Genomic DNA, 23,513 nt, shown 5'->3' with positions numbered 1-23,513 from the left:
TGTGTGTGTGTATACACATCTTGTTTCCTCTAAACAAGCACAGCACTCTGCCCGTTGAACACCTGTGTGTTTTGGTGACAACACACACACCCTCATGGAAATCCTCTTCTCCAACACCAGCTTGTTATTTTGGTGCCGTTTGAGTCCCTGGGAAATAAAAGTACGAAATGAACCATCAAATAATCAAAGCACATTCATCTGATTGCAGGTTTAATAAACACTATTTCAAATACTGCAAAAAATAAAAAGGAAAGCATTTGTCGCTTGTTCCCTCTCAAAATATCATTGAAGTTCTTTAGAAATTGAATGTATATTTCTTCCACTTTTTATCCCAAATATACTTTCACTTGATTGTATTACTTTAGTCCAAATTCCCACAGTACATAGTGAAAAGCTAATATCTAAGTTCCATTTAAACCAGTGTGGGTGGCACTGGGAGCAGGCGGGAAAAGTGTCTTGCCCAAGGACACGACGGTAGTGACTCGGAAGGTGGAAGCGGGGATCGAACCTGGAACCCTCAAGTTGCTACCAGCCGAGCCGTACCGCTCCAGTAGTAAATAACACCGACCTGGTGGTATTTGGGCTGCTGTCACACCAGGTCTGACTTTTTTCATTTGCTACCTCCGTCACGGATTAGGATATGACGACATGATTCCACAATCTACCATTTGTGTCGTTTTCTGGAGAGTGCCGCCGGCGTTTCTGGATGTTGTTGATAAATGGCTTTCGCTTTGCATAGTAGAGCTTTAACTTGCACTTACAGATGTAGCGACCAACTGTATTTAGTGACAGTGGTTTTCTGAAGTGTTTGAGCCCGTGTGGTGATATCCTTTAGAGATTGATGTCGGTTTTTGATACAGTGCCGTCTGAGGTATCGAAGGTCACGGTCATTCATTGTTGTTCTCCGGCCATGCCGCTTACGTGGAGTGATTTCTCCAGAATCTCTGAACCTTTTGATGATATTATGGACCGTGGATGTTGAAATCCCGAAATTTCTTGCAATTGCACTTTGAGAAACGTTGTTCTTAAACTGTTTGACTATTTGCTCACGCAGTTGTGGACAAAGGGGTGTACCTCGCCCCATCCTTTCTTGTGAAAGACTGAGCATTTTTTGGGAAGCTGTTTTTATACCCAATCATGGCACCCACCTGTTCCCAATTAGCCTGCACACCTGTGGGATGTTCCAAATAAGTGTTTGATGAGCATTCCTCAACTTTATCAGTATTTATTGCCACCTTTCCCAACTTTTTTGTCACATGTTGCTGGCATCAAGTTCTAAAGTTAATTATTATTTGCAAAAAAAAAGAAAAAAGTTTATCAGTTTGAACATCAAATATGTTGTCTTTGTAGCATATTCAACTGAATATGGGTTGAAAATGATTTGCAAATCATTGTATTCTGTTTATATTTACATCTACCACAATTTCCCAACTCATATGGAAACGGGGTTTGCACTTGCATGCAAGTTTGCTAAAAAAATTTTTTTTTTAAAGTATAAAAAAAAGTTTCATATTAAATTCGACAAAAAAAAAATGTTTGGGAAGGGGCTCCAAATAAGATACTGCTTAGGGCCCCTGGGGGGAGTGACCCCTGTACTGTCGGGCTTGTAGATAAGACTGTACTAATAAGACATTATGCCCATTTCTTAAAAAACATTTTTTTAAACTATAAGGGGCACTTAAACTCCTACTGACATCGGCCCCATATATAGGAGGATTAAATGTCACATTCTTCCAGTATTTTCTTTCCAGTTTATCAAAATCCGCATAGTGAGGGCTACAGAACCTGCAGAAAAGAGGAGCACATGGTCATCGGGCATCCTACAAACTGGTTATGGTTTATGATAATAAAGTACAACATATGCACCAGAAAAGTTGTGCAACAAAACAGATTTATTTTCTTCTTACATATAAATGTATCAGCATTTGGACAATATAATCTAAGCCAAACAAAAATGCATGCCTTTTTAACAACAAATAAATTATATTTAATTACCGTATTTTTCAGACTATAAGGTGCACTTAAAATCCTTTCATTTTCTCAAAACTCGACAGTGCGCCTAATGTGAATAACACATTATGTGTAGACGGCAATATGACTCATGTAATCACCAACATTTTATATGTTCCATTGAAAATATAGAACCTTACACAGGGTGCTCAAAAATCGATCAAAATATTTTATTACGACTTTGGTAAGCTATGAAGCTTGATGGATTGTACTGTGCTTCAACATAGGAGTATTATTATGGTGTGTACTGTATATGGTAAGAAAAAATTATCTGGCGTTTTGTTTCGCAATATTATACAAAAGCAACTTTTCTTACCTTCTGGCACCTGCTGATCCGTATTTGGGATCTGCATAAGTCCTGAAAATTTGCGAGATTCCGCCTTTGTAGTCCGTGCCACCAACGTAGTCGATAAGCTTCTTCTTTTTCTCCATCTTCTTGTTATGGGACCTTCATCCTCCGCTGTTGCTATTTCTAATATAAAGCAGTGTAAAGTTCTTACTTATATCTGTCAGTAAACTCACCATAAAAGCGCTAAAACATACCGGTATAGTGAGGTTACATTATTCACCCAAGTAACTTTAGTTACTAGACTTCCGGTCTAACGTTTTTTGTTCACAGAACACATTGATGAGGACATCCAGCTCAGTTATCGATCGAAGTCAAGTCTGAATCTCATTAAAACAGTTAGCTCCATCATTTGACACTTCTTCCACTCCCGTCCTTGCACGCTACACCGCTACAACAAAGATGACGAGGAGAAGACGCTGCCTAAGGTGAGCCGCGTCGGTAAGACCGCCCACAAAATGGCGCATCCTGAAGAGACGGTCTGAAAGCGGCGTGAAGATGATCTGTAAAACATCATCTATGCAACACTTTGACCAAAGAACCACCATTACATGTTATGTAGATGAGTGTTTTTGTCTGGTGTGCCGTGGGAGATTATGTAATTTCACCTAATTGCATTAAAAATATTTTTTGCAAACCAGAAATTATAATCCACAAAAGATGTGTCGGTGCAGTCTCGGGCTCGGCAGAGTAACCCCGTTATACTCTTCCATATCAGTAAGTGGCAACAGGTAGCTAATGGCTTTGGAGATGGTTTGTCGTGATCACAATATGCAGACAACAGCGGGAGGCAGTGTGCAGGTAAAAAGGTATCTAATGCTTCAACCAAAAATAAACAAAAGGCACTGAAGCTTAGGGATGGCTATGCAAAATGAAGCTAAAACTGAACTGGCTGCAAAGTAAACAAAAACGGAATGCTGGCCGACAGCAAAGACTTACAGCGTGAGGAGCAGCAGACGGCGTCCACAAAGTACATTCCGTACATGACATGACAATCAACAATGCAATAGGAGCGCAAGACAAGAACTAAAACATGACCATACTTGCCAACCTTGAGACCTCCGATTTCGGGAGGTGGGGGCGTGGTTAAGAGTCAAGCTTTCATATACATATAAAAAATACTTGACTTTCAATGAATTCTAGCTATATATATATATATATATATATGTATATATATATAAGAAATACTTGAATTTCAGTGTTCATTTATTTACACATCTACACACACATAACACTCATTGGCTCATTGTTGAGTTAAGGGTTGAATTGTCCATCCTTGTTCTATTCTCTGTCACTATTTTTCTAACCATATGCATGTACAGTAGATGGCAGTATTGTCCTGTTTAAGAGTGTCACAACATTGATGTTTACGGCAGACAGACTGCTCTACGGTTGACGAAAACGTGACTGCTGTTGTTGTGTGTTGTTACCGCGCTGGGAGGACGTTAATGAAACTGCCTAACAATAAACCCACATAAGAAACCAAGAACTCGCCCTCGATCATTCTACAGTTATAACATCATTGGGCAGGCACGCTGTTTATATTGTTGGAAAGCAAACGTGAAAACAGTCACTCAGGTCTGCATGGAGCTGGAGGGGGCGTGGCCTCCAGCTCCGCCTGAAATTTGGGAGAAAATTTGTCTCGGGAGGTTTTCGGGCGAGGCACTGAATTTCGGGAATCTCATGGAAAATCCGGGAGGGTTGGCAAGTATAAAGTAAAGTTAAAGTACCAATGATTGTCACACACATACTAGATGTGGCGAAATTATTCCCTGCATTTGACCCATCACCCAATGGGAGGTGAGGGGAGCAGTGGGCAGCAGCGGTAGGCCGCGCCCGGGAATCATTTATGGTGATTTAACCCCCAATTCCAACCCTTAATGCTGAGTGCCAAGCAGGGAGGTAATGGGTCCCATTTTTATAGTCCTTGGTATGACTCGGCTGGGATTTGAACTCACGACCTACCGATCTCAGGGCGGACGCTCTAACCACTAGGCCACTGAGTATGAACGCGACACACAGGAAAACAACCAAAAACTCCAAATAAGTCAGAGGGTACTACTTTAAGACAAGAGCTATAGTGATGCATGGTTAGTTATGGTTTGAATTCATATCCAACAATTGCGAGAATGACTTTTTATTGTTAATATCGGCCGTTTAATTATTTTATTTTTTTTGCAGGTGGTGTGCCTCAAGATTTTTTTCAGTGAAAAAAATGTGCCTTGGCTCAGAAAAGGTTGAAAAACACTGATATAGACCACAAGGAAGTGTTTTACATGCGCCTTATAGTCCTTATATATGAAAAGAGATGAAAAATAGACTATTCATCGGTAGTGCGCCTTACAGTCCGGTTTGTCCTATGGTCCGGAAAATCGGGTAAGCGCATGTAGAAAGTTGAGTGGCGAGCAGAGCATAAAGTGATCAAGCTGTCGGGTCCAACAAGCTGCATGTCACTCAACTGTTCAAAGAAAGTGACAGCAGGTCAGAAGTCATTCATCAAATCCAACGTGTCCAAGTCCGGGCTTGCCTCTGCAGCGTCAGCACCATGCTGCTCAACAAAATGAAAGTATTTGAAGTGCAGTCATGAGTCAAACTCCAGGCCTGGATGGCCAAATGTGACTGCATCTTATGTGGCCCGCCAAAAGCTGGAAATGATTTGCCTTTTTTCTGGCGAAATGCACTTGACTTGTTGGGAATCGTTGGTGTCCTCAGGTTTTGATGCGATTCGGATTCTCGATTAAACGCGATTTTCGTGCGGTATTTTTTGGTATATAAAACAATTTCAAAATAGGTTACTCTTATTGTCTGCTGATGTACGCATGTGGCTCTTTAGCGCCGCCCTAGTGGCTCTCTGGAGATTTTTTAAAAATATATGAAAAATGGAAAAAGATGAGGGGGAAAAAAACATATTTTTTGTTTTAATATGGTTTCTGTAGGACAGGGGTGTCAAACTTAAATACAGAGTGGGCCAAAATTTTAAACTGGACAAAGCCGCAGGCCAAGGTTGAACAAATGAACCTTTTAATAGGGACCCAAACAAGTTTTGCATTGAATATTGAACAAGCGAGACTTATATAACTATATAGTGACATGCAAAATTGAGTTTCAAATAATACTAATAATTGAAAAATAGCAATGGCATATCAAATCAAATTTAAATACAAATTAAATGTCTCTTTTCTATTTGCAGCCTTCTCAGGTAAATATCAAAATAAACTTTTCCCACAGGCTAATAATACATTTTTACATTGTAGCGTCCAGGAAGAAGTGAATTATATTTATATAGCGCTTTTCTCTAGTGACTCACAGCGCTTTACATAGTGAAACCCATTATCTATGTTACATTTAAACCAGTGTGGGGGCACTGGGAGCAGGTGGGTAAAGTGTCTTGCTCAAGGACACAACGGCAGTGACTAGGATGGCGGAAGCGGGGATCGAACCTGCAACCCTCAAGTTGCTGGCACAACCACTCTACCAACCGAGCTATACCGCCCAAGAGGTAGTGCTGGAACGGATTCTGTGTATTTGTTCTGTTGTGTTTATGTTGTGTTACAGTGCGGATGTTCTCCCGAAATTTGCTTGTCATTCTCGTTTAGTCTTGGTTCACAATGTGGCGTATATTTGTAACAGTCTTAAAGTTGTTTATACGGCCACCCTCAGTGTGACCTGTATGGCTGTTGACCAAGCTTGCACTGCATTAGCGCAGGGGTCGGGAACCTTTTTGGCTGAGAGAGCCAAGAAGCCAAATATTTTAAAATGTATTTCCGTAAGAGCCATATAATATTTTTTTTAACACTGAACACAACAAAACGCGTGCATTTTTAAGAAAGACCAACATTTCTAGAGAGGTCTGTTATTATTTGTAATAACATTGTTATTCTGAAGATAACTGCGGAGGGGGTGTGGCCTGCGAGCCTGCAGCGAAGCAGGGTGTTGCCAGGACAGGCCTCGAATTCAGCGACAGATGCGTAGATGGCCCACCTGGGCCTTTTTTATCTGATCACCTGTCGCTATGTTATAAGCAGCAGCCAGGAGGAGGGACAGGGTTGGGGCTAGAAACCAGTGCGCGAGCGAGAACGAAAGAGAAAAAGACAATTGCTGGAAAGCAACTGAGAGACTTATGTAAAAATAAAAGAATATTTTAACCTTGAAACTGGCTCTCATGTCAGTGCTTGGGGGTCTGAAGAACCCTCTGGAGGGCAAGCCCCACACTAACCAATAATAAATAAATGACTTATTACCAACTTCTTGAACATAAAAATGCATGACAATATTTTATATTTTGAAAATTATTTTCAACACTGTGATTACAAGTGGAATTATTCATTATTTATCGTGTTAAGCAATGTCAGCTCAGATTCATCCGAGAGCCAGATGCAGTCCTCAAAAGAGCCACATCTGGCTCGCGAGCCATAGGTTCCCTACCCCTGCATTAGCGTGTGTGTGTGTGTAAAAGCCACATATATCATTACCAAGGCCGGCACGCTGTTTCTACGTAGGAAAAGCGGACGTGATGAAAGGTTTTAGAGGACGCTTGAGGCAGTGCCTTTAAGGCACGCCCCCAATATTGTTGTCCAGGTGGGAATCGGGAGGAATTTGGGAGAATGGTTGCCCCCTGTGATTTTCGTGGGGGGCACTGAAAATTGGGAGTCTCCTTGGAAAATCAGGGGGGGGTTAGCAAGTATGAGTATTAGCGGTGAATGCGGTGTTACAGCGACACCGCTGCTGTATAATACCGGCGGGCCAGCTCTAATGTTAATTTGATATTGAATCAAGGGCCAAATGAAAGAGTTTGACACCCATGCTGTAGGAGGACAAACATGACACAAACCTCCCTAATTGCTATAAAGCACACAGTTTATATTAAACATGCTTCACTGATTCGAGTATTTGGCGAGCGCCGTTTTGTCCTACTAATTTTGGCGGTCCTTGAACTCACCGTGGTTTGATTACATGTACAACATTTCCCCCAAATACATTTTTGGGGGAAATTTATTTGATAAAACCCAACACCAAGAATAGACATTTGAAAGGCAATTCAAAATAAATAAAGAATAGTGAACAACAGGCTGAATAAGTGTACGTTATATGAGGCATAAATAACCAACTGAGAAGGTGCCTGCTATGTTAACCTAACATATTATGGTAAGAGTCATTCAAATAACTATAACATATAGAACATGCTATACCTTTACCAAACAATCTGTCACTCCTAATCGATAAATCCCATGAAATCTTCTACGTCTAGTCTCTTACGTGAATGAGCTAAATAATATTATTTGATATTTTACGGTAATGTGTTAATAATTTTACACATAAGTCGCACCCCCGGCCAAACTCTGAAAAAAAAAGCGATTTATAGTCCGAAAAATGAGGTTTATGTGTTTTTTTGTAATTGTCAAAAATTATGAATCAATTTAGAATCAAATAAAAAAAATGGTGATTTAGATGTTAATCGTTGTTTTTTATAGCACCCCTTTTGCATATCTTTTAAACTTTAAAATGATCTGTGCATGCAAAAACATATTTCAAACATTTTTGGTAATAAAAAAAATATATATCATTTTTTTGGGGTAAAAATGATAATAATCAAACACAATTGCCTAAAAAAACAATTAAATTCATAAATAACGAGATGAGGCAATTCCTGAAGGAATTGCGTGTGAATGCTCCAATGCTGAAGTTGAACTGAAATCCTGGAATTTTTTTTTTTTTTTTTTTAGAATTGTTGGAGTAGAGCACACAATTCCCAAACAGGCTATAAATATTTCGAAATTGGAACAGTTGGAATCAGGTGAAACATGTGGGACTTGTGGAACTTTGAAGAATGTCACATTGATTTCAATGGGAATTTCCCAAAGATTGGGGAATTTCGATAAAAGCGGGATTTTTTTTTTTGAAAATGGTCAAAAACATGAATGGTCTGAATGAGTTGAAAATGGCTGGTGTTGGAGTTTTTCAAATTGGTCGAGAAATGTTGAATTGAGAAATGGTATTGCGGAATTCCTGTAATTTTGGGAAAACATGGCATTTTTCCAGTTTAAAAAACATAGTTTTTTCCTGATAAAGAGGAATGTTTGGACTGTGGAACGGTTGAAGTGAGTTGAAAAATGTGTAAGGAGTAGTCGCCAGAAATAAGGGTCAAAAAATGGTTGGAATTAACGGGAATTCTGGGAATTACTGGAATTTTTTTAACCTGGAAAAATGTTAGATTGAATGTCCAGGATGAGTGGAATATGTTAAAGGTGAAATAGTTTGAATAGGTTGAAAAAGGTGGATATGGTGGAATTTAAAAAAATGGTTAAGTCATTTTGAATGGGAAAAATGTCCCGGAAAACCTGAAATTCTGGGATTTTTTGGAATTTGTCAAGGGAAAGCCCGCGAATCCCAAATAATCCGAACAGTTTGAAGTAGGAACAGTTTGAATCAGATGAAAAATGTGGGATATGTGGAACTTTGAAGAATGTCCCGTTGATTTCAATGGGAATTTCCCCAAAATTGGGGAATTTCGGGAAAAGCGAGAAATCTTTGGAAAATGGTAAAAAACTTGAATGGTCTGAATGAATTGAAATGGTTGCTGTTGCAATTTTTCAAATCGGTCGAGAAATGTTGATTTAGCAACATGTTGAATTGAGAAGTGGTATTACGGAATTCCTTAAATTTCGGGAAAACCGGGGAATTTTTCCAGTTCGAAAAACAACTTTGTTTTTTGTCCTGATTAAGAGGAATGTTTGGACGGTGGAACAGTTGAAGTGGGTTGAAAAATGTGGAAGGAATAGTTGCCAGAAAAAAGGGTCAAAGAAGGGTTTGAATTAATGAGAATTCTGGGAATTACTGGAATTTTTTTTAGCTGGGAAAAATGATAGTTTAATGTCAAGGATGAGTGGAATATGTTGAAGGTGAAATAGTTTGAATAGGTTGAAAAAGGTGGATATGGTGGAATTTAAAAAAATCGTTAAGTCATTTTGAATGGGAAAAATGTCCCGGAAAACCTGAAATTCTGGGATTTTTTTAAATTTGTCAAGGGAAAGACCACAAATCCCGAATAAGCCGAACAGTTTGAAGTTGGAACCGTTTGAATCAGATGAAAAATGTGGGACTTGTGGAACTTTGAAGAATGTCCCGTTGATTTCAATGGGAATTTCCCCAAAATTGGGGAATTTCGGGAAAAGCTGGAAATCTTTGGAAAATTGTAAAAAACTTGAACGGTCTGAATGAATTGAAATGGATGGTGTAGAAATTTTTCAAATCGGTCGAGAAATGTTGATGTAGCAACATGTTGAATTGAGAAATGGTATTACGGAATTCCTTAAATTTCGGGAAAACCGGGGAATTTTTCCAGTTCGAAAAACAACTTTGTTTTTTGTCCTGATTAAGAGGAATGTTTGGACGGTGGAACAGTTGAAGTGGGTTGAAAAATGTGGAAGGACTGGTCACCAGAAAAAAGGGTCAAAGAAGGGTTTGAATTAACGGGAATTCTGGGAATTACTGGAATTTTTTTTAGCAGGGAAAAATGATAGTTTGAATGTCAAGGATGAGTGGAATATGTTGAAGGTGAAATAGTTTGAATAGGTTGAAAAATGTGGGAATGGTGGAATTAAAAAAAATGGTTAAGTCATTTTGAATGGGATAAATGTCCCGGAAAACCTGAAATTCTGGGATTTTGGGGAATTTGTCAAGGGAAAGCCCGCGAATCCCGAATAATCCGAACAGTTTGAAGTTGGAACGGTTTGAATCAGATGAAAAATGTGGGACTTGTGGAACTTTGAAGAATGTCCCGTTGATTTCAATGAGAATTTCCCCAAAATTGGGGAATTTCAGGAAAAACAGGAAATCTTTGGAAAATGGTAAAAAACTTGAATGGTCTGAATGAATTGTAATGGTTGGTGTTGCAATTTTTCAAATCGGTCGAGAAATGTTGATATAGCAACATGTTGAATTGAGAAATGGTATTACGGAATTCCTGGAATTTCGGGAAAACCGGGGAATTTTTCCAGTTCGAAAAACAACTTTGTTTTTTGTCCTGATTAAGAGGAATGTTTGGACGGTGGAACAGTTGAAGTGGGTTGAAAAATGTGGAAGTAATAGTCGGCGGAAAAAAGGATTTGAATTAACGGGAATTTTTTTTTAATTTGGAAAATGATAGTTTGAATGTCCAGGATGAGTGGAATATGTTGAAGGTGGAATGGTTTGAATAGGTTGAAAAAAGTGGAGGAGGTGGAATTTAAAATATGGTCGATTCATTTTGGATGAGAAAAATGTCCCGGAAACCATGAATTCTGGGAAATCTGGGATTTTTTGGAATTTGTGAAGGGAAACCCCGCGATTCTCGAATAGGCCGAACAGTTCGAAGTTGGAACGGTTTGAATCAGATAAAAAATGATTGAAGTGAGTTGAAAAATGTGGAAAGAGTAGTTGCCGGAAAAAAGGGTTTGAATTAACGGGAATTCTGGGAATTACTGGAATTTTTTTTTAACTTGGAAAAATGATAGTTTGAATGTCCAGGATGAGTGGAATATGTTGAAGGTGGAATGGTTTGAACAGGTTGAAAAAGGTGGAAGTGGTCAATTAAAAAATGGTCAATTCATTTTGAATGAGAAAAATGTCAGGGAAAACCTGGAATTCTGGGATTTTTGGGAAATTGTCAGGCGAAACCCCGCGATTCTCGATTAGGCCGAACAGTTCAAAGTTGGAACGGTTTGAATCAGATAAAAAATGATTGAAGTGAGTTGAAAAATGTGGAAAGAGTAGTCGCCAGAAAAAAGGGTTTGAATTAACGGGAATTCTGGGAATTACTGGAATTTTTTTTTAACTTGGAATAATGATAGTTTGAATGTCCAGGATGAGTGGAATATGTTGAAAGTGGAATGGTTTGAATAGGTTGAAAAAAGTGGAAAAGGTGGAATTTAAAAAAAATGATCGATTAATTTTGGATGAGAAAAATGTCTCGGAAACCATGAATTCTGGGAAATCTGGGATTTTTTGGAATTTGTGAAGGGAAACCCCGCGATTCTCGAATAGGCCGAACAGTTTTAAGTTGGAACGGTTTGAATCAGATTAAAAATGATTGAAGTGAGTTGAAAAATGTGGAAAGAGTAGTTGCCGGAAAAAAGGGTTTGAATTAACGGGAATTCTGGGAATTACTGGAATTTTTTTTTAACTTGGAAAAATGATAGTTTGAATGTCCAGGATGCGTGGAATATGTTGAAGGTGGAATGGTTTGAACAGGTTGAAAAAAGTGGAAAAGGTGGAATTTAAAAAAAATGATCGATTAATTTTGGATGAGAAAAATGTCTCGGAAACCATGAATTCTGGGAAATCTGGGATTTTTGGGAATTTGTGAAGGGAAACCCCGCGATTCTCGAATAGGCCGAACAGTTTTAAGTTGGAACGGTTTGAATCAGATGAAAAATGGTTGAAGTGAGTTGAAAAATGTGGAAAGAGTAGTCGCCAGAAAAAAGGGTTTGAATTAACGGGAATTCTGGGAATTCTGGGAATTACTGGATTTTTTTTTTTACTTGGAAAAATGATAGTTTGAATGTCCAGGATGAGTGGAATATGTTGAAAGTGGAATGGTTTAAATAGTTTGAAAAAGGTGGAAATGGTCAATTAAAAAATGGTCAATCCATTTTGAATGAGAAAAATGTCAGGGAAAACCTGGAATTCTGGGATTTTTGGGAAATTGTCAGGCGAAACCCCGCGATTCTCGATTAGGCCGAACAGTTCGAAGTTGGAACGGTTTGAGAATCAGATAAAAAATGATTGAAGTGAGTTGAAAAATGTGGAAAGAGTAGTCGCCAGAAAAAAGGGTTTGAATTAACGGGAATTCTGGGAATTACTGGAAAAAAAAATTTAACTTGGAAAAATGATAGTTTGAATGTCCAGGATGAGTGGAATATGTTGAAGGTGGAATGGTTTGAATAGGTTGAAAAAACTGGAAAAGGTGGAATTTAAAAAAATGGTCGATTCATTTTGGATGAGAAAAATGTCCCGGAAACCATGAATTCTGGGAAATCTGGGATTTTTTGGGAATTTATGAAGGGAAACCCCGCGATTCTCGAATAGGCCGAACAGTTTTAAGTTGGAACGGTTTGAATCAGATAAAAAATGGATGAAGTGAGTTGAAAAATGTGGAAAGAGTAGTCGCCGGAAAAAAGGGTTTGAATTAACGGGAATTACTGGGTTGTTTTTTTTAACTCGGGAAAATGATAGTTTGAATGTCCAGGATGAGCGGCATATGTTGAAGGTGGAATGGTTTAAATAGGTTGAAAAAGGTGGAAATGGTCAATTAAAAAGTGTTCAATTTCTTTTGAATGGGAAAAATGCCCCGGAAAACCTGGAATTCTGGTAAATCTGGGAATTTTTGGAATCTGTCAAGGGAAAGCCTGCGATTCCCGAGTAGGCCGAACAGATTGAAGTTGGAACAATTTGAATCGGAGGAAAATGCGGAAGGTAGAGCGTGCTAAAATATGGAGAAGATGAATAAATAGATGCGTTTTGGTGTAGAAAACCATATGAATGCTTTGGAACATTCACACAATTACTGTTGCAATGTGGCCCCACACTAAAGACACCTGTTCTAATATTTGTTATCAATCACAGACATACAAGGTTTTTTTGTTTTTTTTATCCCAAACTTTACTGCGTTGAGGTTTACAGAGTGTCCATAACATCCTCACTATATCTAGAAGTGTCAACAATAGGATCTCCATCTCTAGCGCTAGCTGTCACCAGACAAAAATACAAATAAATCAGGAGAGAAGCTCAGCTTTTTGGAGGCCATGTTGGGAGTTAAGTGCTTTTTGCTTCATCAGAGTCACACCACACAAATTCCAAATGAGCGAAAAAGCCTGAAAGCTCTACGAGGGTGTCTGAAAACCGAATTTAATAAATATAAATACATCTGCGGGTTTTTCTACAGAGTGTGAAAAGGACAAAGTAGTCAAAAAAAATACATCTTAAGCTTCGGGTGGGTGATGGAGGGGAAAGTAAGGCTTCCATTTTGACAGTTGAGATGCGGATGAATGGGAGGAAAATGTCAGGCTTGTTGACACTTCAGGTGCAATGTTTAATTTCTTTTGGACAAACAGTTTGATGGGACAGAAACAGCCGATCCGTCTGTGTCTCTATAAAAAAATTCACCACAGGGAAAGGAAAATGAGTGATGAAGTAATTGTCGGTTTAGCTGACAGGAGCAGGAAAAAAAGCATCTTGCCTCAGGAAGTAGTGCAAATGTTGACCTACTTGATTATTGGCTGATGGCTTCTTCCCCTCCAAAATAAATTACGAAGCAAAAGGAAAACCAATCTACAGAGCATGATAGGAAAGAGTGATATTCGTTAGGAGTCCCAGCCGTAGTTTTGAAACCGAAGCCCGACAGGCCATGGAAGCTAAAAAGGGGCGTCGAAAACTCTAAAAATAGCCATACCAGGAAATGTGACGAGAAAAGGGGATCTCACTCCATGATGGCCCGGTAAATGACGGGCTCAATGTAGTCCTCTCTGTATCGGGAGTTGATGACGCGTTGGCGTTTGGAGTTCTGTTTGACGTCCTCCTGGGCGAAGAGCTCGAAGCGCATGTCCGACGCCACCGACTGGAAAAAAAAAAAAAAAAGGACACGTTTGAATCCGCGCGGGGAAAACCCCGGCCGAGAGCTGGGGACGTACCAGCCGCGACTTGACGCGCTTGGGCAGATCTTCGTCCAGCGAGTACACGTCTTCTCGCTTGGCGGAAATTTGGGAGCCGTCTTCAAATTCCACCTGAGGTCAAGCAGACGAGCTCGTTAGGGAAACAGGCTGCAACATGAAATGCATGCACTCCAAAGTTGAACATCGGGTGTTGGACGAAAACATTAGTCAGGTGACAGAAGTTGCTTTGGATTCATGTGAAAATCCCTTTCTCCTGAATCATAAAGTCTTTGTGATTTTTCTGCGTCACTGGTCTGTGTAAACAGCACACACTCAAAATGAAGAAATCAAAGGAAATCAGTGTTGGGACTAACTGGAACGCCCTTATTTTTGTGGATAAATAAATAGTAGTCAAATGCGTTATTTTTTATATTCAGTAACCGTTACTACATGATGCGTTACTGCGTTATTATACGTTAATTTTTTATATAGTATCAGCTAGAACAGGGGTCTCCAGAGCCGAATGTGGCTCTTTAGCACCATCCTTGCGGCTCCCTGGAGCTTTTTTAAACATGTATGAAAATAGAAAAAGATGGGGTGGGGGGGGGTGGGGATATTTTTATTTTATTTGGGTTTCTGTAGGGCAGCGTTTCTCAAAGTGTGGGGCGTGCCCCACTGCTGGGGAATAGAGACATGACAGGTGGGGCGCGAGGAACGGGAGGAAATTTCACTTAAATTTTTTTTATTATATCCTTAGATTTTTTTTTTACAACCCCATTTTCTATACAAACTGTAAATCACTTTGTGATTCTGTCTGTGAAATCCGATATATAAATTAATGTAAATTACTTATTTTTCCTGTAGGCTTTAAATTTCTAGGTAGGAGCGAAAGTTTGACAGACGCAACAGTAACTAATGGGGGCGGGGCTATGCGGAACAAACTTTCGCACGGATGGGTAGCAGGCTAATGTGTGGACCACAATTACACAAATTGGATACATTGGCTTCATATAGAGTTGCATACAGAATTGCTAAATGCAAAAAACCACACACAATAGCTGAGCAGCTGATTCTCCCCTCTGCAATAGACATGGTGTCAGTCATGCTTGACGAGACAAGCGCAGCAAAATTAAAAACTGTCCCACTGTCAAACGACACAGTTGCGAGACGTATATGCGACATTGCAAGTGATCTTGAGGAACAACTCGTAGACAAATTAAAATAAAGTTGTTTTGCTTTACAAGTGGACAAAGCTACTGACAGCTATAAAGACTGCCTGTTCATTGCATACGTCCACTTTGTGAATGGCGAGTCACTGTGCGAGGACTTGCTGTTTTGCAAATACATAAAAAATAGAGCCACTGCTGATGAGCTGTTCAAGATAATGGACAGTTTCCTCAAAGAACACGACCTTAAATGGGAAAACATTGTGGGCTTTTGATGAGGAGGTAGCTGCCATGCAAGGCGCTAACCAGCACCCATCAGTTAAAACACTTTTATTTGATTTATTATTGAACTTGATGCAAGTTATTTGATTTATTATTGAACTTGATGCAATTTATACCACCGCTGCACAGTTATTTTATTTATTATTGAACTTGATGTTATTTTATGTTATTGAGTTTGAATTTATACAACTTGATGTTACTTGATGTTCAATAAATTTGAAAATGTTAAGCTTGGCATTAGCGTTCTGTTGGGGCGATGGGGGCAGGTGGGGCTTGAAAACTCCCCCTTGTCCAAAGTAGGGGATGACAAAAAAAGTTTGAGAACCACTGCTGTAGGGGGACAACATGATTCAAACCTTCCCAATTATTATATATCCCAGTGTTTGTATCAAACATGATTCTCTGATGAGAGTATTTGGCGAGCAGCGTTTTGTCCTACTAATTTTTTGCGGTGCTGGAACTCACCGTAGTTTGTTAACGTGTTTGTTAACTTTACTCAATGATGCCAGAGAAAGACGCATTTTATGCCAATCATTCTTTGTCTCATTTTGTCCACCAAACCTTTTATACTGTGTGTGAATGCTCAAAGGTGAGCTTTGTTGGTGTTATTGAATTGTGTGGAGTGCTTATCAAGCATATTTGGTCATTGCATGACTGCAAGATAATCAATGCTAACATGCTATTTAGGCTAGCTGTGTACACATTACATCAGGGGTCGGGAACCTTTTTGGCTAAGAGAGCCATGAAAGCCAAATATTTCAAAATGTATTTCCGTGAGAGCCATAAAATATTTTTTAGCACTGAATACAACTAAATGCGTGCATTTTTAAGTAAGACTAAAATTTTAAGAGTATAATAAGTGTCTTATTCTTTTTAATAACATTGTTATGCTAAAGTTAACCAATAATAAATATAATACTTCTTACCATTAATGCGACATTTTTGAACAGGTGCGATAGAAAATGGATGGTTGGATTAAAATGCATTACAATAATTTGAACGTTATTTTTAACACTGTGATTACCAGCGTACTTATTAATTACTTATCGTGTTAAGCAATGTCAGCTAAGATTTATCTGAGAGCCAGGTGCAGTCATCAAAAGAGCCACATCTGGCTCTAGAGCCATAGGTTCCCTACCCCTGCATTACATCATTATGCCTCATTTGTAGGTATATTTGATATAATATCCTTTACTTTTATCTTCTTTGTATATAGTTTAGTTTTGCATGTCTCATGACACATTATATGTATGTAATATTGGCTGCATTTCTCATAGTTGTTGGTGTGCCATGTTGTTCCAGACCACAGCAAACACTACCTCATTTGCCAAAGATTGTATTAAATCTATTAAAAGAAAACACCCTGCCGACACCTTTAACTTGGACACACACATCTATACCTTTGGCCAATCTGAGCCAGTCATTTCCAGAAGTTATCTCACCTTCTGAGTAGCCTCTGATTTACTAATGCTTTCTAATGTTGTAAAAATGTTTAGAATAAATATATAAAATTTCAACATTTCTGTCAACGAAGATTTGCTTCAGCCTGCGACACATAGTAATTTTGATAGTATTCTATCATAGGTAATATAAACACTTACGTCATGTGTTGCCTTCACTATAAGACTTACAGTATATATGGCTTTTCATTTTTTGCGGCTTCAAACAGATTTGTTTTTTGTATATTTTTGGTCCTATGTGGCTCTTTCAAAGTTTTTGGTTACCAACCCCTGGGCTAGAAAGTGAGATGATCTGAGTGTGTTTTAGTAGAGAGCTGCTCTATTGTCTTTTTTATTCTTTGTGTGTCACAAAAATCGCTGTGGGTGTGTGTGTGTGTGTGTGTGTGTGTGTGTGGGGCGGAGGCGTGTCTGTGTTTACTAACAAGACATCATTGCGGAGCCAAACCCCGGTTTCTTAACATGGATATATTCTCACTATTTTTCTTTTGTCGAGCACAAAGAAAATAACATTTTAGTTAAATGTAAGTTGTGTTTTGGATCAAAGATCCCATCTACTGCCCAAAACAGTAATTAAAATCTGCTGAAACAGCTATAAAAGCAACATGCTTCGACGAAGCTAATAAAGAGGGAGACACACAGCGGCTGGATTTTAACGGACGGACTGCTAGCCAGGACAACATTGACAAGGCCATTGCAGCGTGCGTGCTAAAAGACATGCAGGCTATTTCTACAGTGGAGTCACCCGCTTTCAGGCAGCTAATTTGCCTGATAGCGGGCGTCAAACAGCAAATAGCAGGAAGAACATGTTCCAAGTTCCTGGACACAGTGGACAGTGAGTACATAAACATGGAAAGCAAGTTAAAGAAGACACTCCGAACTCTGCCGCTGCTCATCATTCAGCACTGAAGGTACACACACTTTTACAATTCTCTTCTATACTCTTTCATTTTAGACTTCTAGAGTGTTTGATTAACACATTATTTTAAATGTATGGACTATAAAGTTCACAAAGAGGGATCCCAGTGGGCCAGGCCAATCTTTCCTTTTCTTTAAACTAAAACTGGGGAAATGCGTAGAGTGTTCTGGGCTTCAGTGAAGACATGATTTTATTTCACAATTCCTTGAGAGAGAAAAAGGCGTGGTTAGGCGTGTGTATAGCAGTATGTGTGACATGACCTATAATCAAGTCATGTGTGCCTTTGTTGGGTGAAGCCAGGTTTACAGCTATGCTGTTATTATACGGTTTGTTACATGTGTATGTTATGTTGCAGCTATTTAAAATAGTTTTGTCAATTTGTTCTGGCCCAAAATAAATTGACTCTTTGAAAGATATCTTTGTCTTTGTGTGTTGTGTGTAGACCACATTGCTTAGCAGAGTTCATTGGTGCAAATGCATATCAAGTTGATCAAAAGATTGTATTATTCTCCAGTGCAATAACAATACCGAAATGAAGGCTAAAAGGGCATTAATGGGAGCCTTAAAAAATAAATAAGTAACTAAATAGTTACTTTTCACAGTAATGCATTACTGTTTTAGTGTAAGTAACTGAGTTACTTTTGAAATAAAGTAACTAGTAACTGTAATTAGTTACTTGTTTCTGTAACTAACCCAACACTGAAGGCAATCAGTTAATTTCCCAGAATCGACAACATCGTCATGGTGACTTGGCACGGGTACCTTTCACATTGGAATTAATACAGTACCAATTCCCAGGACCTAGGACTGAACACCAGTGCTCAATGGTACTCATTTTTTGTGCTTTTGTGTGTTCAAAAACACAGTTAGCTCACAATAGACAATAAACATTTAGGTATTTTTACATGTGAATAATATAAATACAGTCTACCATACAGCGTTATTCACATGTGAATAACACGAATACAGTCTACTATACAGTCTATTATACAGCATTATTCACATGTGAATAATGCTGTATAATAGACAGTATTTATATTATTCACATGTGAATAACGCTGTATAATAGACTGTATTCATGTTATTCACATGTGAATAACACGAATACAGTCTACTATACAGTCTATTATACAGCATTATTCACATGTGAATAATGCTGTATAATAGACTGTATTTATATTATTCACATGTGAATAACGCTGTATAATAGACTGTATTCATGTTATTCACATGTGAATAACGCTGTATAATAGACTGCATTTATATTATTCACATGTGAATTATGCTTTATAATAGACTGGATTTATATTATTCACATGTGAATAATATAAATCCAGTCTATTATACAGCATTATTCACATGTGAATAACGCTGTATAATAGACTGCATTTATATTATTCACATGTGAATTATGCTGTATAATAGACTGGATTTATATTATTCACATGTGAATAATGCTGTATAATAGACTTTATATTATTCACATGTGAATAATACAAATCCAGTCTATTATACAGCATTATTCACATGTGAATAACATAAATACAGTCTATTATACAGCATTATTCACATGTGAATAACATAAACACAATCTGGTATACAACATTATTCACAGGTGAATAATATAGTCTATTATACAGCATTATTCACATGTGAATAATATAGTTACAGTCTATTATACAGCATTATTCACATGTGAATAACATAAATACAATCTAGTATACAACATTATTCACATGTGAATAATATAGTCTATTGTACAGCATTATTCACATGTGAATAATACAAATACAGTCTACTGTACAGCATTATTCACATGTGAATAATATAGTCTATTATACAGCGTTATTCACGTGAATAATAGAAATACAGTCTATTATACAGCATTATTCACATGTAATAAACATAAATACAGTCTATTTTATAGAATTATTCACATGTGAATAATATAAATACAGTCTATTATACAGCATTATTCAAATGTGAATAACAAATACAGTCTATTATACAGCATTATTCACATGTGAATAATAAAAATAAAGTCTATTATACATTTAAGTACAGTCAAAAAGGAAAATATGTACTATAAGTACCTTTCATATGAGGACCGGTAAACAAGTCAGGACCGACATCATGGTCCCCATAAGAAAACCATTGCATCTAATTGAGAATGTCTCATTTGCACTCCTGGTGGTGAAATCCAACAAAATTAGGGTGGTCCCAAAAAGGTGGGATTTTTCAAATTGACTGTGTGTCGGTTTTAAATGTGCTTTGCCTCTGGTCAACATATGAAATAACAAGTGCATGAAAAACTTGACGTGCTCCCCCTCTGGTAAATGGGTTGTACTTGTATAGCACTTTTCTACCCCTTTTAAAAGGAGCCCAAAGCGCTTTGACAGTATTTCCACATTCGCCCATTCACACACACTGACAGCGGGAGCTGCCATGCAAGGCGCTCACCAGGTCCCATCAGGAGCAAGGGTGAAGTGTCCTGCTCAAGGACACAACGGACGTGACTAGGATGGTAGAAGGTGGGGATTGAACCAGTAACCCTCAGATTGCTGGCAAAGCCACTCTTCCAACTTTGCCACGCCATCCCCTCTGGCCAATGTATGTAATAAGTGTGTGTAAGATATTGAAATGCGCCCCCTTTGGCCAAAATTAATTAAAAAAATAAGATAAATGTTTATCGAGACACACTGTAAATAATGAAGACTAAAAAACAATTACAAAGAACCCCCTGCACCCCCCCAAAAATAACTAAAAGCTTACTTTTTTATATATATTTGCATAGTATGTATATAGTATTAATGTTGTAAATACAAATATTTGTATATCCGGAAAGGGTGGTCCTAAGAAGGTAGGCATTTTTTTGAAGGTCTCAAGAAGGTATGAAATACATGAATGTGTGTGTGTGTGTGTGTACAACGCTTGCAAAAGGTGATGTGAATTAATGCTGTCATTGTGCATGGCACAACTGTTGTCTTTTCCACAAGTTAAATCAAGTCAGAACGGTCACAGACGCCCGCCTGTGGGTGCTGATGGACGGCCAAGCTTGGAGACATTCCGCGGTGTTGCTATTCAGCAGCCGTTACGTATTTCAAATTTGCTTCTGCTACTCTGGAGGGACAGAATAAACGGTTTGTGGTTCGCTTTGCTACAACTCCCCTTATTATGTGATTATGCGCAAATTCGAGAGGTCTGCTAAAAGTGTGCACTACTTCGCTGTACGGCAGAGATGTTCTGGTGCTGTCTAGCAACCGTTACACATCCAGTTGAAATCCGGATTTACTGTTCTTTTGAGCGTCTTCTTCTAACTTTTTGAGAATTGCAACAATACCCATAGCTAGGGCGGCGAATCTTTGGGTGTCCCACGATTCGATTCAATATCGATTCTTGGGGTCACGATTCGATTCAAAATCGATTTTTTTTTTTCCAATTCAACATGGTTCTCGTTTCAAAAACGATTTTTTTCCCGATTTAAAAGGATTCTCAATTCATTCAATACATTCAGCAGGATCTACCCCAGTCTGCTGACATGCAAGCGGAGTAGTAGATTTTTGTAAAAAACTTTTATAATTGTAAAGGACAATGTTTTATCAACTGATTGCAATAATGTAAATTTGTTTTTACTATTAAAGGAACCAAAAATATGACTTATTTTATCTTTGTGAAAACATTGGACACAGGGTGTTTTCAAGCTTATGAGATGCGATGCAAGTGTAAGCCACTGTGAGACTATTGTTCTTTTTTTTTATTTTTATAAATGTCTAATGATAATGTTAATGAGGGATTTTTAATTACTGCTATGCTGAAATTATAAATAATATTGATACTGTTGTTGATAATATTCATTTTTGTTTCACTACTTTTGGTTTGTGTCTCCTCTCAATTGCTCTGTTTATTGCAGTTCTGAGTGTTGCTGGGTCAGGTTCGGTTTTGGAATTGGATTGCATTGTTATGGTACTGCTGTGTATTGTTTTGTTGGATTGCTAAAAAAAATAAAAAAAATAAATATTTTTTTAAATGAGAATCGACTGAATAGCACAACGTGAGAATCGCGATTCAATTTCGAATCGATTTTTTCCCACACGACTACCCAAAGCCGTTCCGACCTGCTCTGAAGGCTTGACTGCTTGTTTACCGTCCAAGTGCTTGAGTCTATGTGAGTCTGCAACTGGAGGCATCAAAATATGGCACCGATTTTGTGTGAACCGTCACCAATAAAATGTGGTACCTATGAGCAACGGCGACCGTTTAAAAGCTTTACCAGCCGATACACAAGTCCAGGCGTGTTGAAAGCAATTGTTGCTGTCCAGCAGGTATTCTACTAGGGTGGGTATCGAGTATCGATTGGAACCGGGACTAACTTTCCGATTCTCCCGAAATCGTTCAAAAGTTTAAATTTCGATTCCTAGTTTCGATACCCAGTCCGCCGACCGGAAAAAAACAATAAGTCTGCTAACCGGAAGAAGAAGCCGCTGAACACCAACGAAGAAGCGCCCACCGCCGGAAGTGTTAGCATAGCCAAGCGAGTTAGTCAAGCATGGATAGCGGGTGTCGGCGGTCGAAAGTGTGGCTTTATTTTACTAAAAAAAATGAAATATCGGCGAAATGTAACATGCGACAGGAATGTTTCGTGCTTAGGAGGGTGCACGTCGAACATGATGAAGCACCTCCGAGTTCATGGAGTACAACTAAATGCGCTCCTCTGCCTCTTCCTCTGGCTCCGGCTCCGACGCCCAGCCTGGCACCTCGGTGACTGCACTGCAGTCCGAATCCGGTAAGTGAAACAATATATATGCAATAAATAATGTGTTTTGAGCCAACATTGAGGCAGCTAATAAATTAGCCCGTGTATTTTTTCAGAGACAATTTTCAACCTGCTAGCCAGGCTCCGAGATGTGCTCAGCGTACTCCGTTCACCGTAGCGGCAATGGGGAAGATGTTGGTGCCACAGAAAGGTCACTGCACACATAGTCAAAAGACTGCATCCCTTTTCAGAGGTGGAATCTCCAAAATTTAGGTTAGTTAAGCAATAAGGTTAAAGCTAAGCTAATTGATACTGGGCTAAACAGTAACAGCAACATTACATGTTTGTTTATGTTTGCAGTGATATGGTGAAAACTCTCAACCCGAAATACATACCACCTTCCAGGGACTACCTGTGGAACACATTGATCCCGGCATGGTACAAGAAGAATCGGAATCGAGAATCGTCAGGAATCGGGATCGACACAAAGAATCGGAATCATTCGAATTCAAACGATACCCAACCCTATATTCTACACGTCACCACTGGCACTGGAACAGATGTCGTCACTGATCAAACGCTGGGATAGATTCCGTACCGCGATACGAGTGCGCACAGATGAGTTCATATGGGTTTGCTGTTACTACTCTAAGGCAGTGTTTTTCAACCTTTTTTGAGCCAAGGCACAGTTTTTGCGTTAAAAGAAATGCAGAGGCACACAAGCAGTAGAAATCACAAATAAAAACGAAACTCAGTTGACAGTAAAAAGTCATTTTCGCAATTGTTGGATATGACTTTAAAGCAAAACCAAGCATGCATCAATATAGCTCTTGTCTCAAAGTAGGTGTACTGTCACCACCTGTCCCTATCACACCTAAACTGACTTTGGACTTTTTTGCTGTCTTCCTGTGTGTAGTGTATTGTTGGTGTTTTCCTGTTTCAGTTTCATGTCT

At 38.7% G+C, this 23,513-nt stretch overlaps 1 protein-coding gene and 1 long non-coding RNA gene across 5 annotated transcripts in view; both read right to left on the bottom strand.

Moving 5' to 3' along the window:
* The window catches only part of LOC133568111 (uncharacterized), a 3,889-nt gene extending 451 nt beyond the window's left edge, over nucleotides 1-3,438 (bottom strand). Inside the window, exons 1-2 of the long non-coding RNA XR_009809533.1 lie at nucleotides 2,327-3,438; nucleotides 1-147 (exon numbers count right to left, since the gene is read on the bottom strand). The exon at nucleotides 1-147 is cut by the window's left edge and continues 451 nt beyond it. This is a non-coding gene — a long non-coding RNA (uncharacterized LOC133568111). The remainder of the gene's footprint in view (nucleotides 148-2,326) is intronic.
* Nucleotides 3,439-13,224: 9,786 nt separating this feature from the next.
* Nucleotides 13,225-23,513, bottom strand: part of kdm4ab (lysine (K)-specific demethylase 4A, genome duplicate b) — a 63,988-nt gene continuing 53,699 nt past the window's right edge. For all 4 annotated transcript variants that reach the window (XM_061919832.1, XM_061919831.1, XM_061919830.1 and 1 more), the window contains 2 exons: nucleotides 14,023-14,115; nucleotides 13,225-13,949 (listed from right to left, as the gene is read on the bottom strand). In XM_061919832.1, coding sequence (XP_061775816.1) covers nucleotides 13,812-13,949; nucleotides 14,023-14,115 — 231 coding nt within the window. In that variant the 3' untranslated portion in view covers nucleotides 13,225-13,811. The remainder of the gene's footprint in view (nucleotides 13,950-14,022; nucleotides 14,116-23,513) is intronic.

The sequence above is a fragment of the Nerophis ophidion genome, linkage group LG14 (assembly GCF_033978795.1).
Source record: "Nerophis ophidion isolate RoL-2023_Sa linkage group LG14, RoL_Noph_v1.0, whole genome shotgun sequence".
NCBI classification, from domain to species: Eukaryota; Metazoa; Chordata; class Actinopteri; order Syngnathiformes; family Syngnathidae; genus Nerophis; species Nerophis ophidion.
This window is presented reverse-complemented; position numbering and strand designations above follow the sequence as displayed.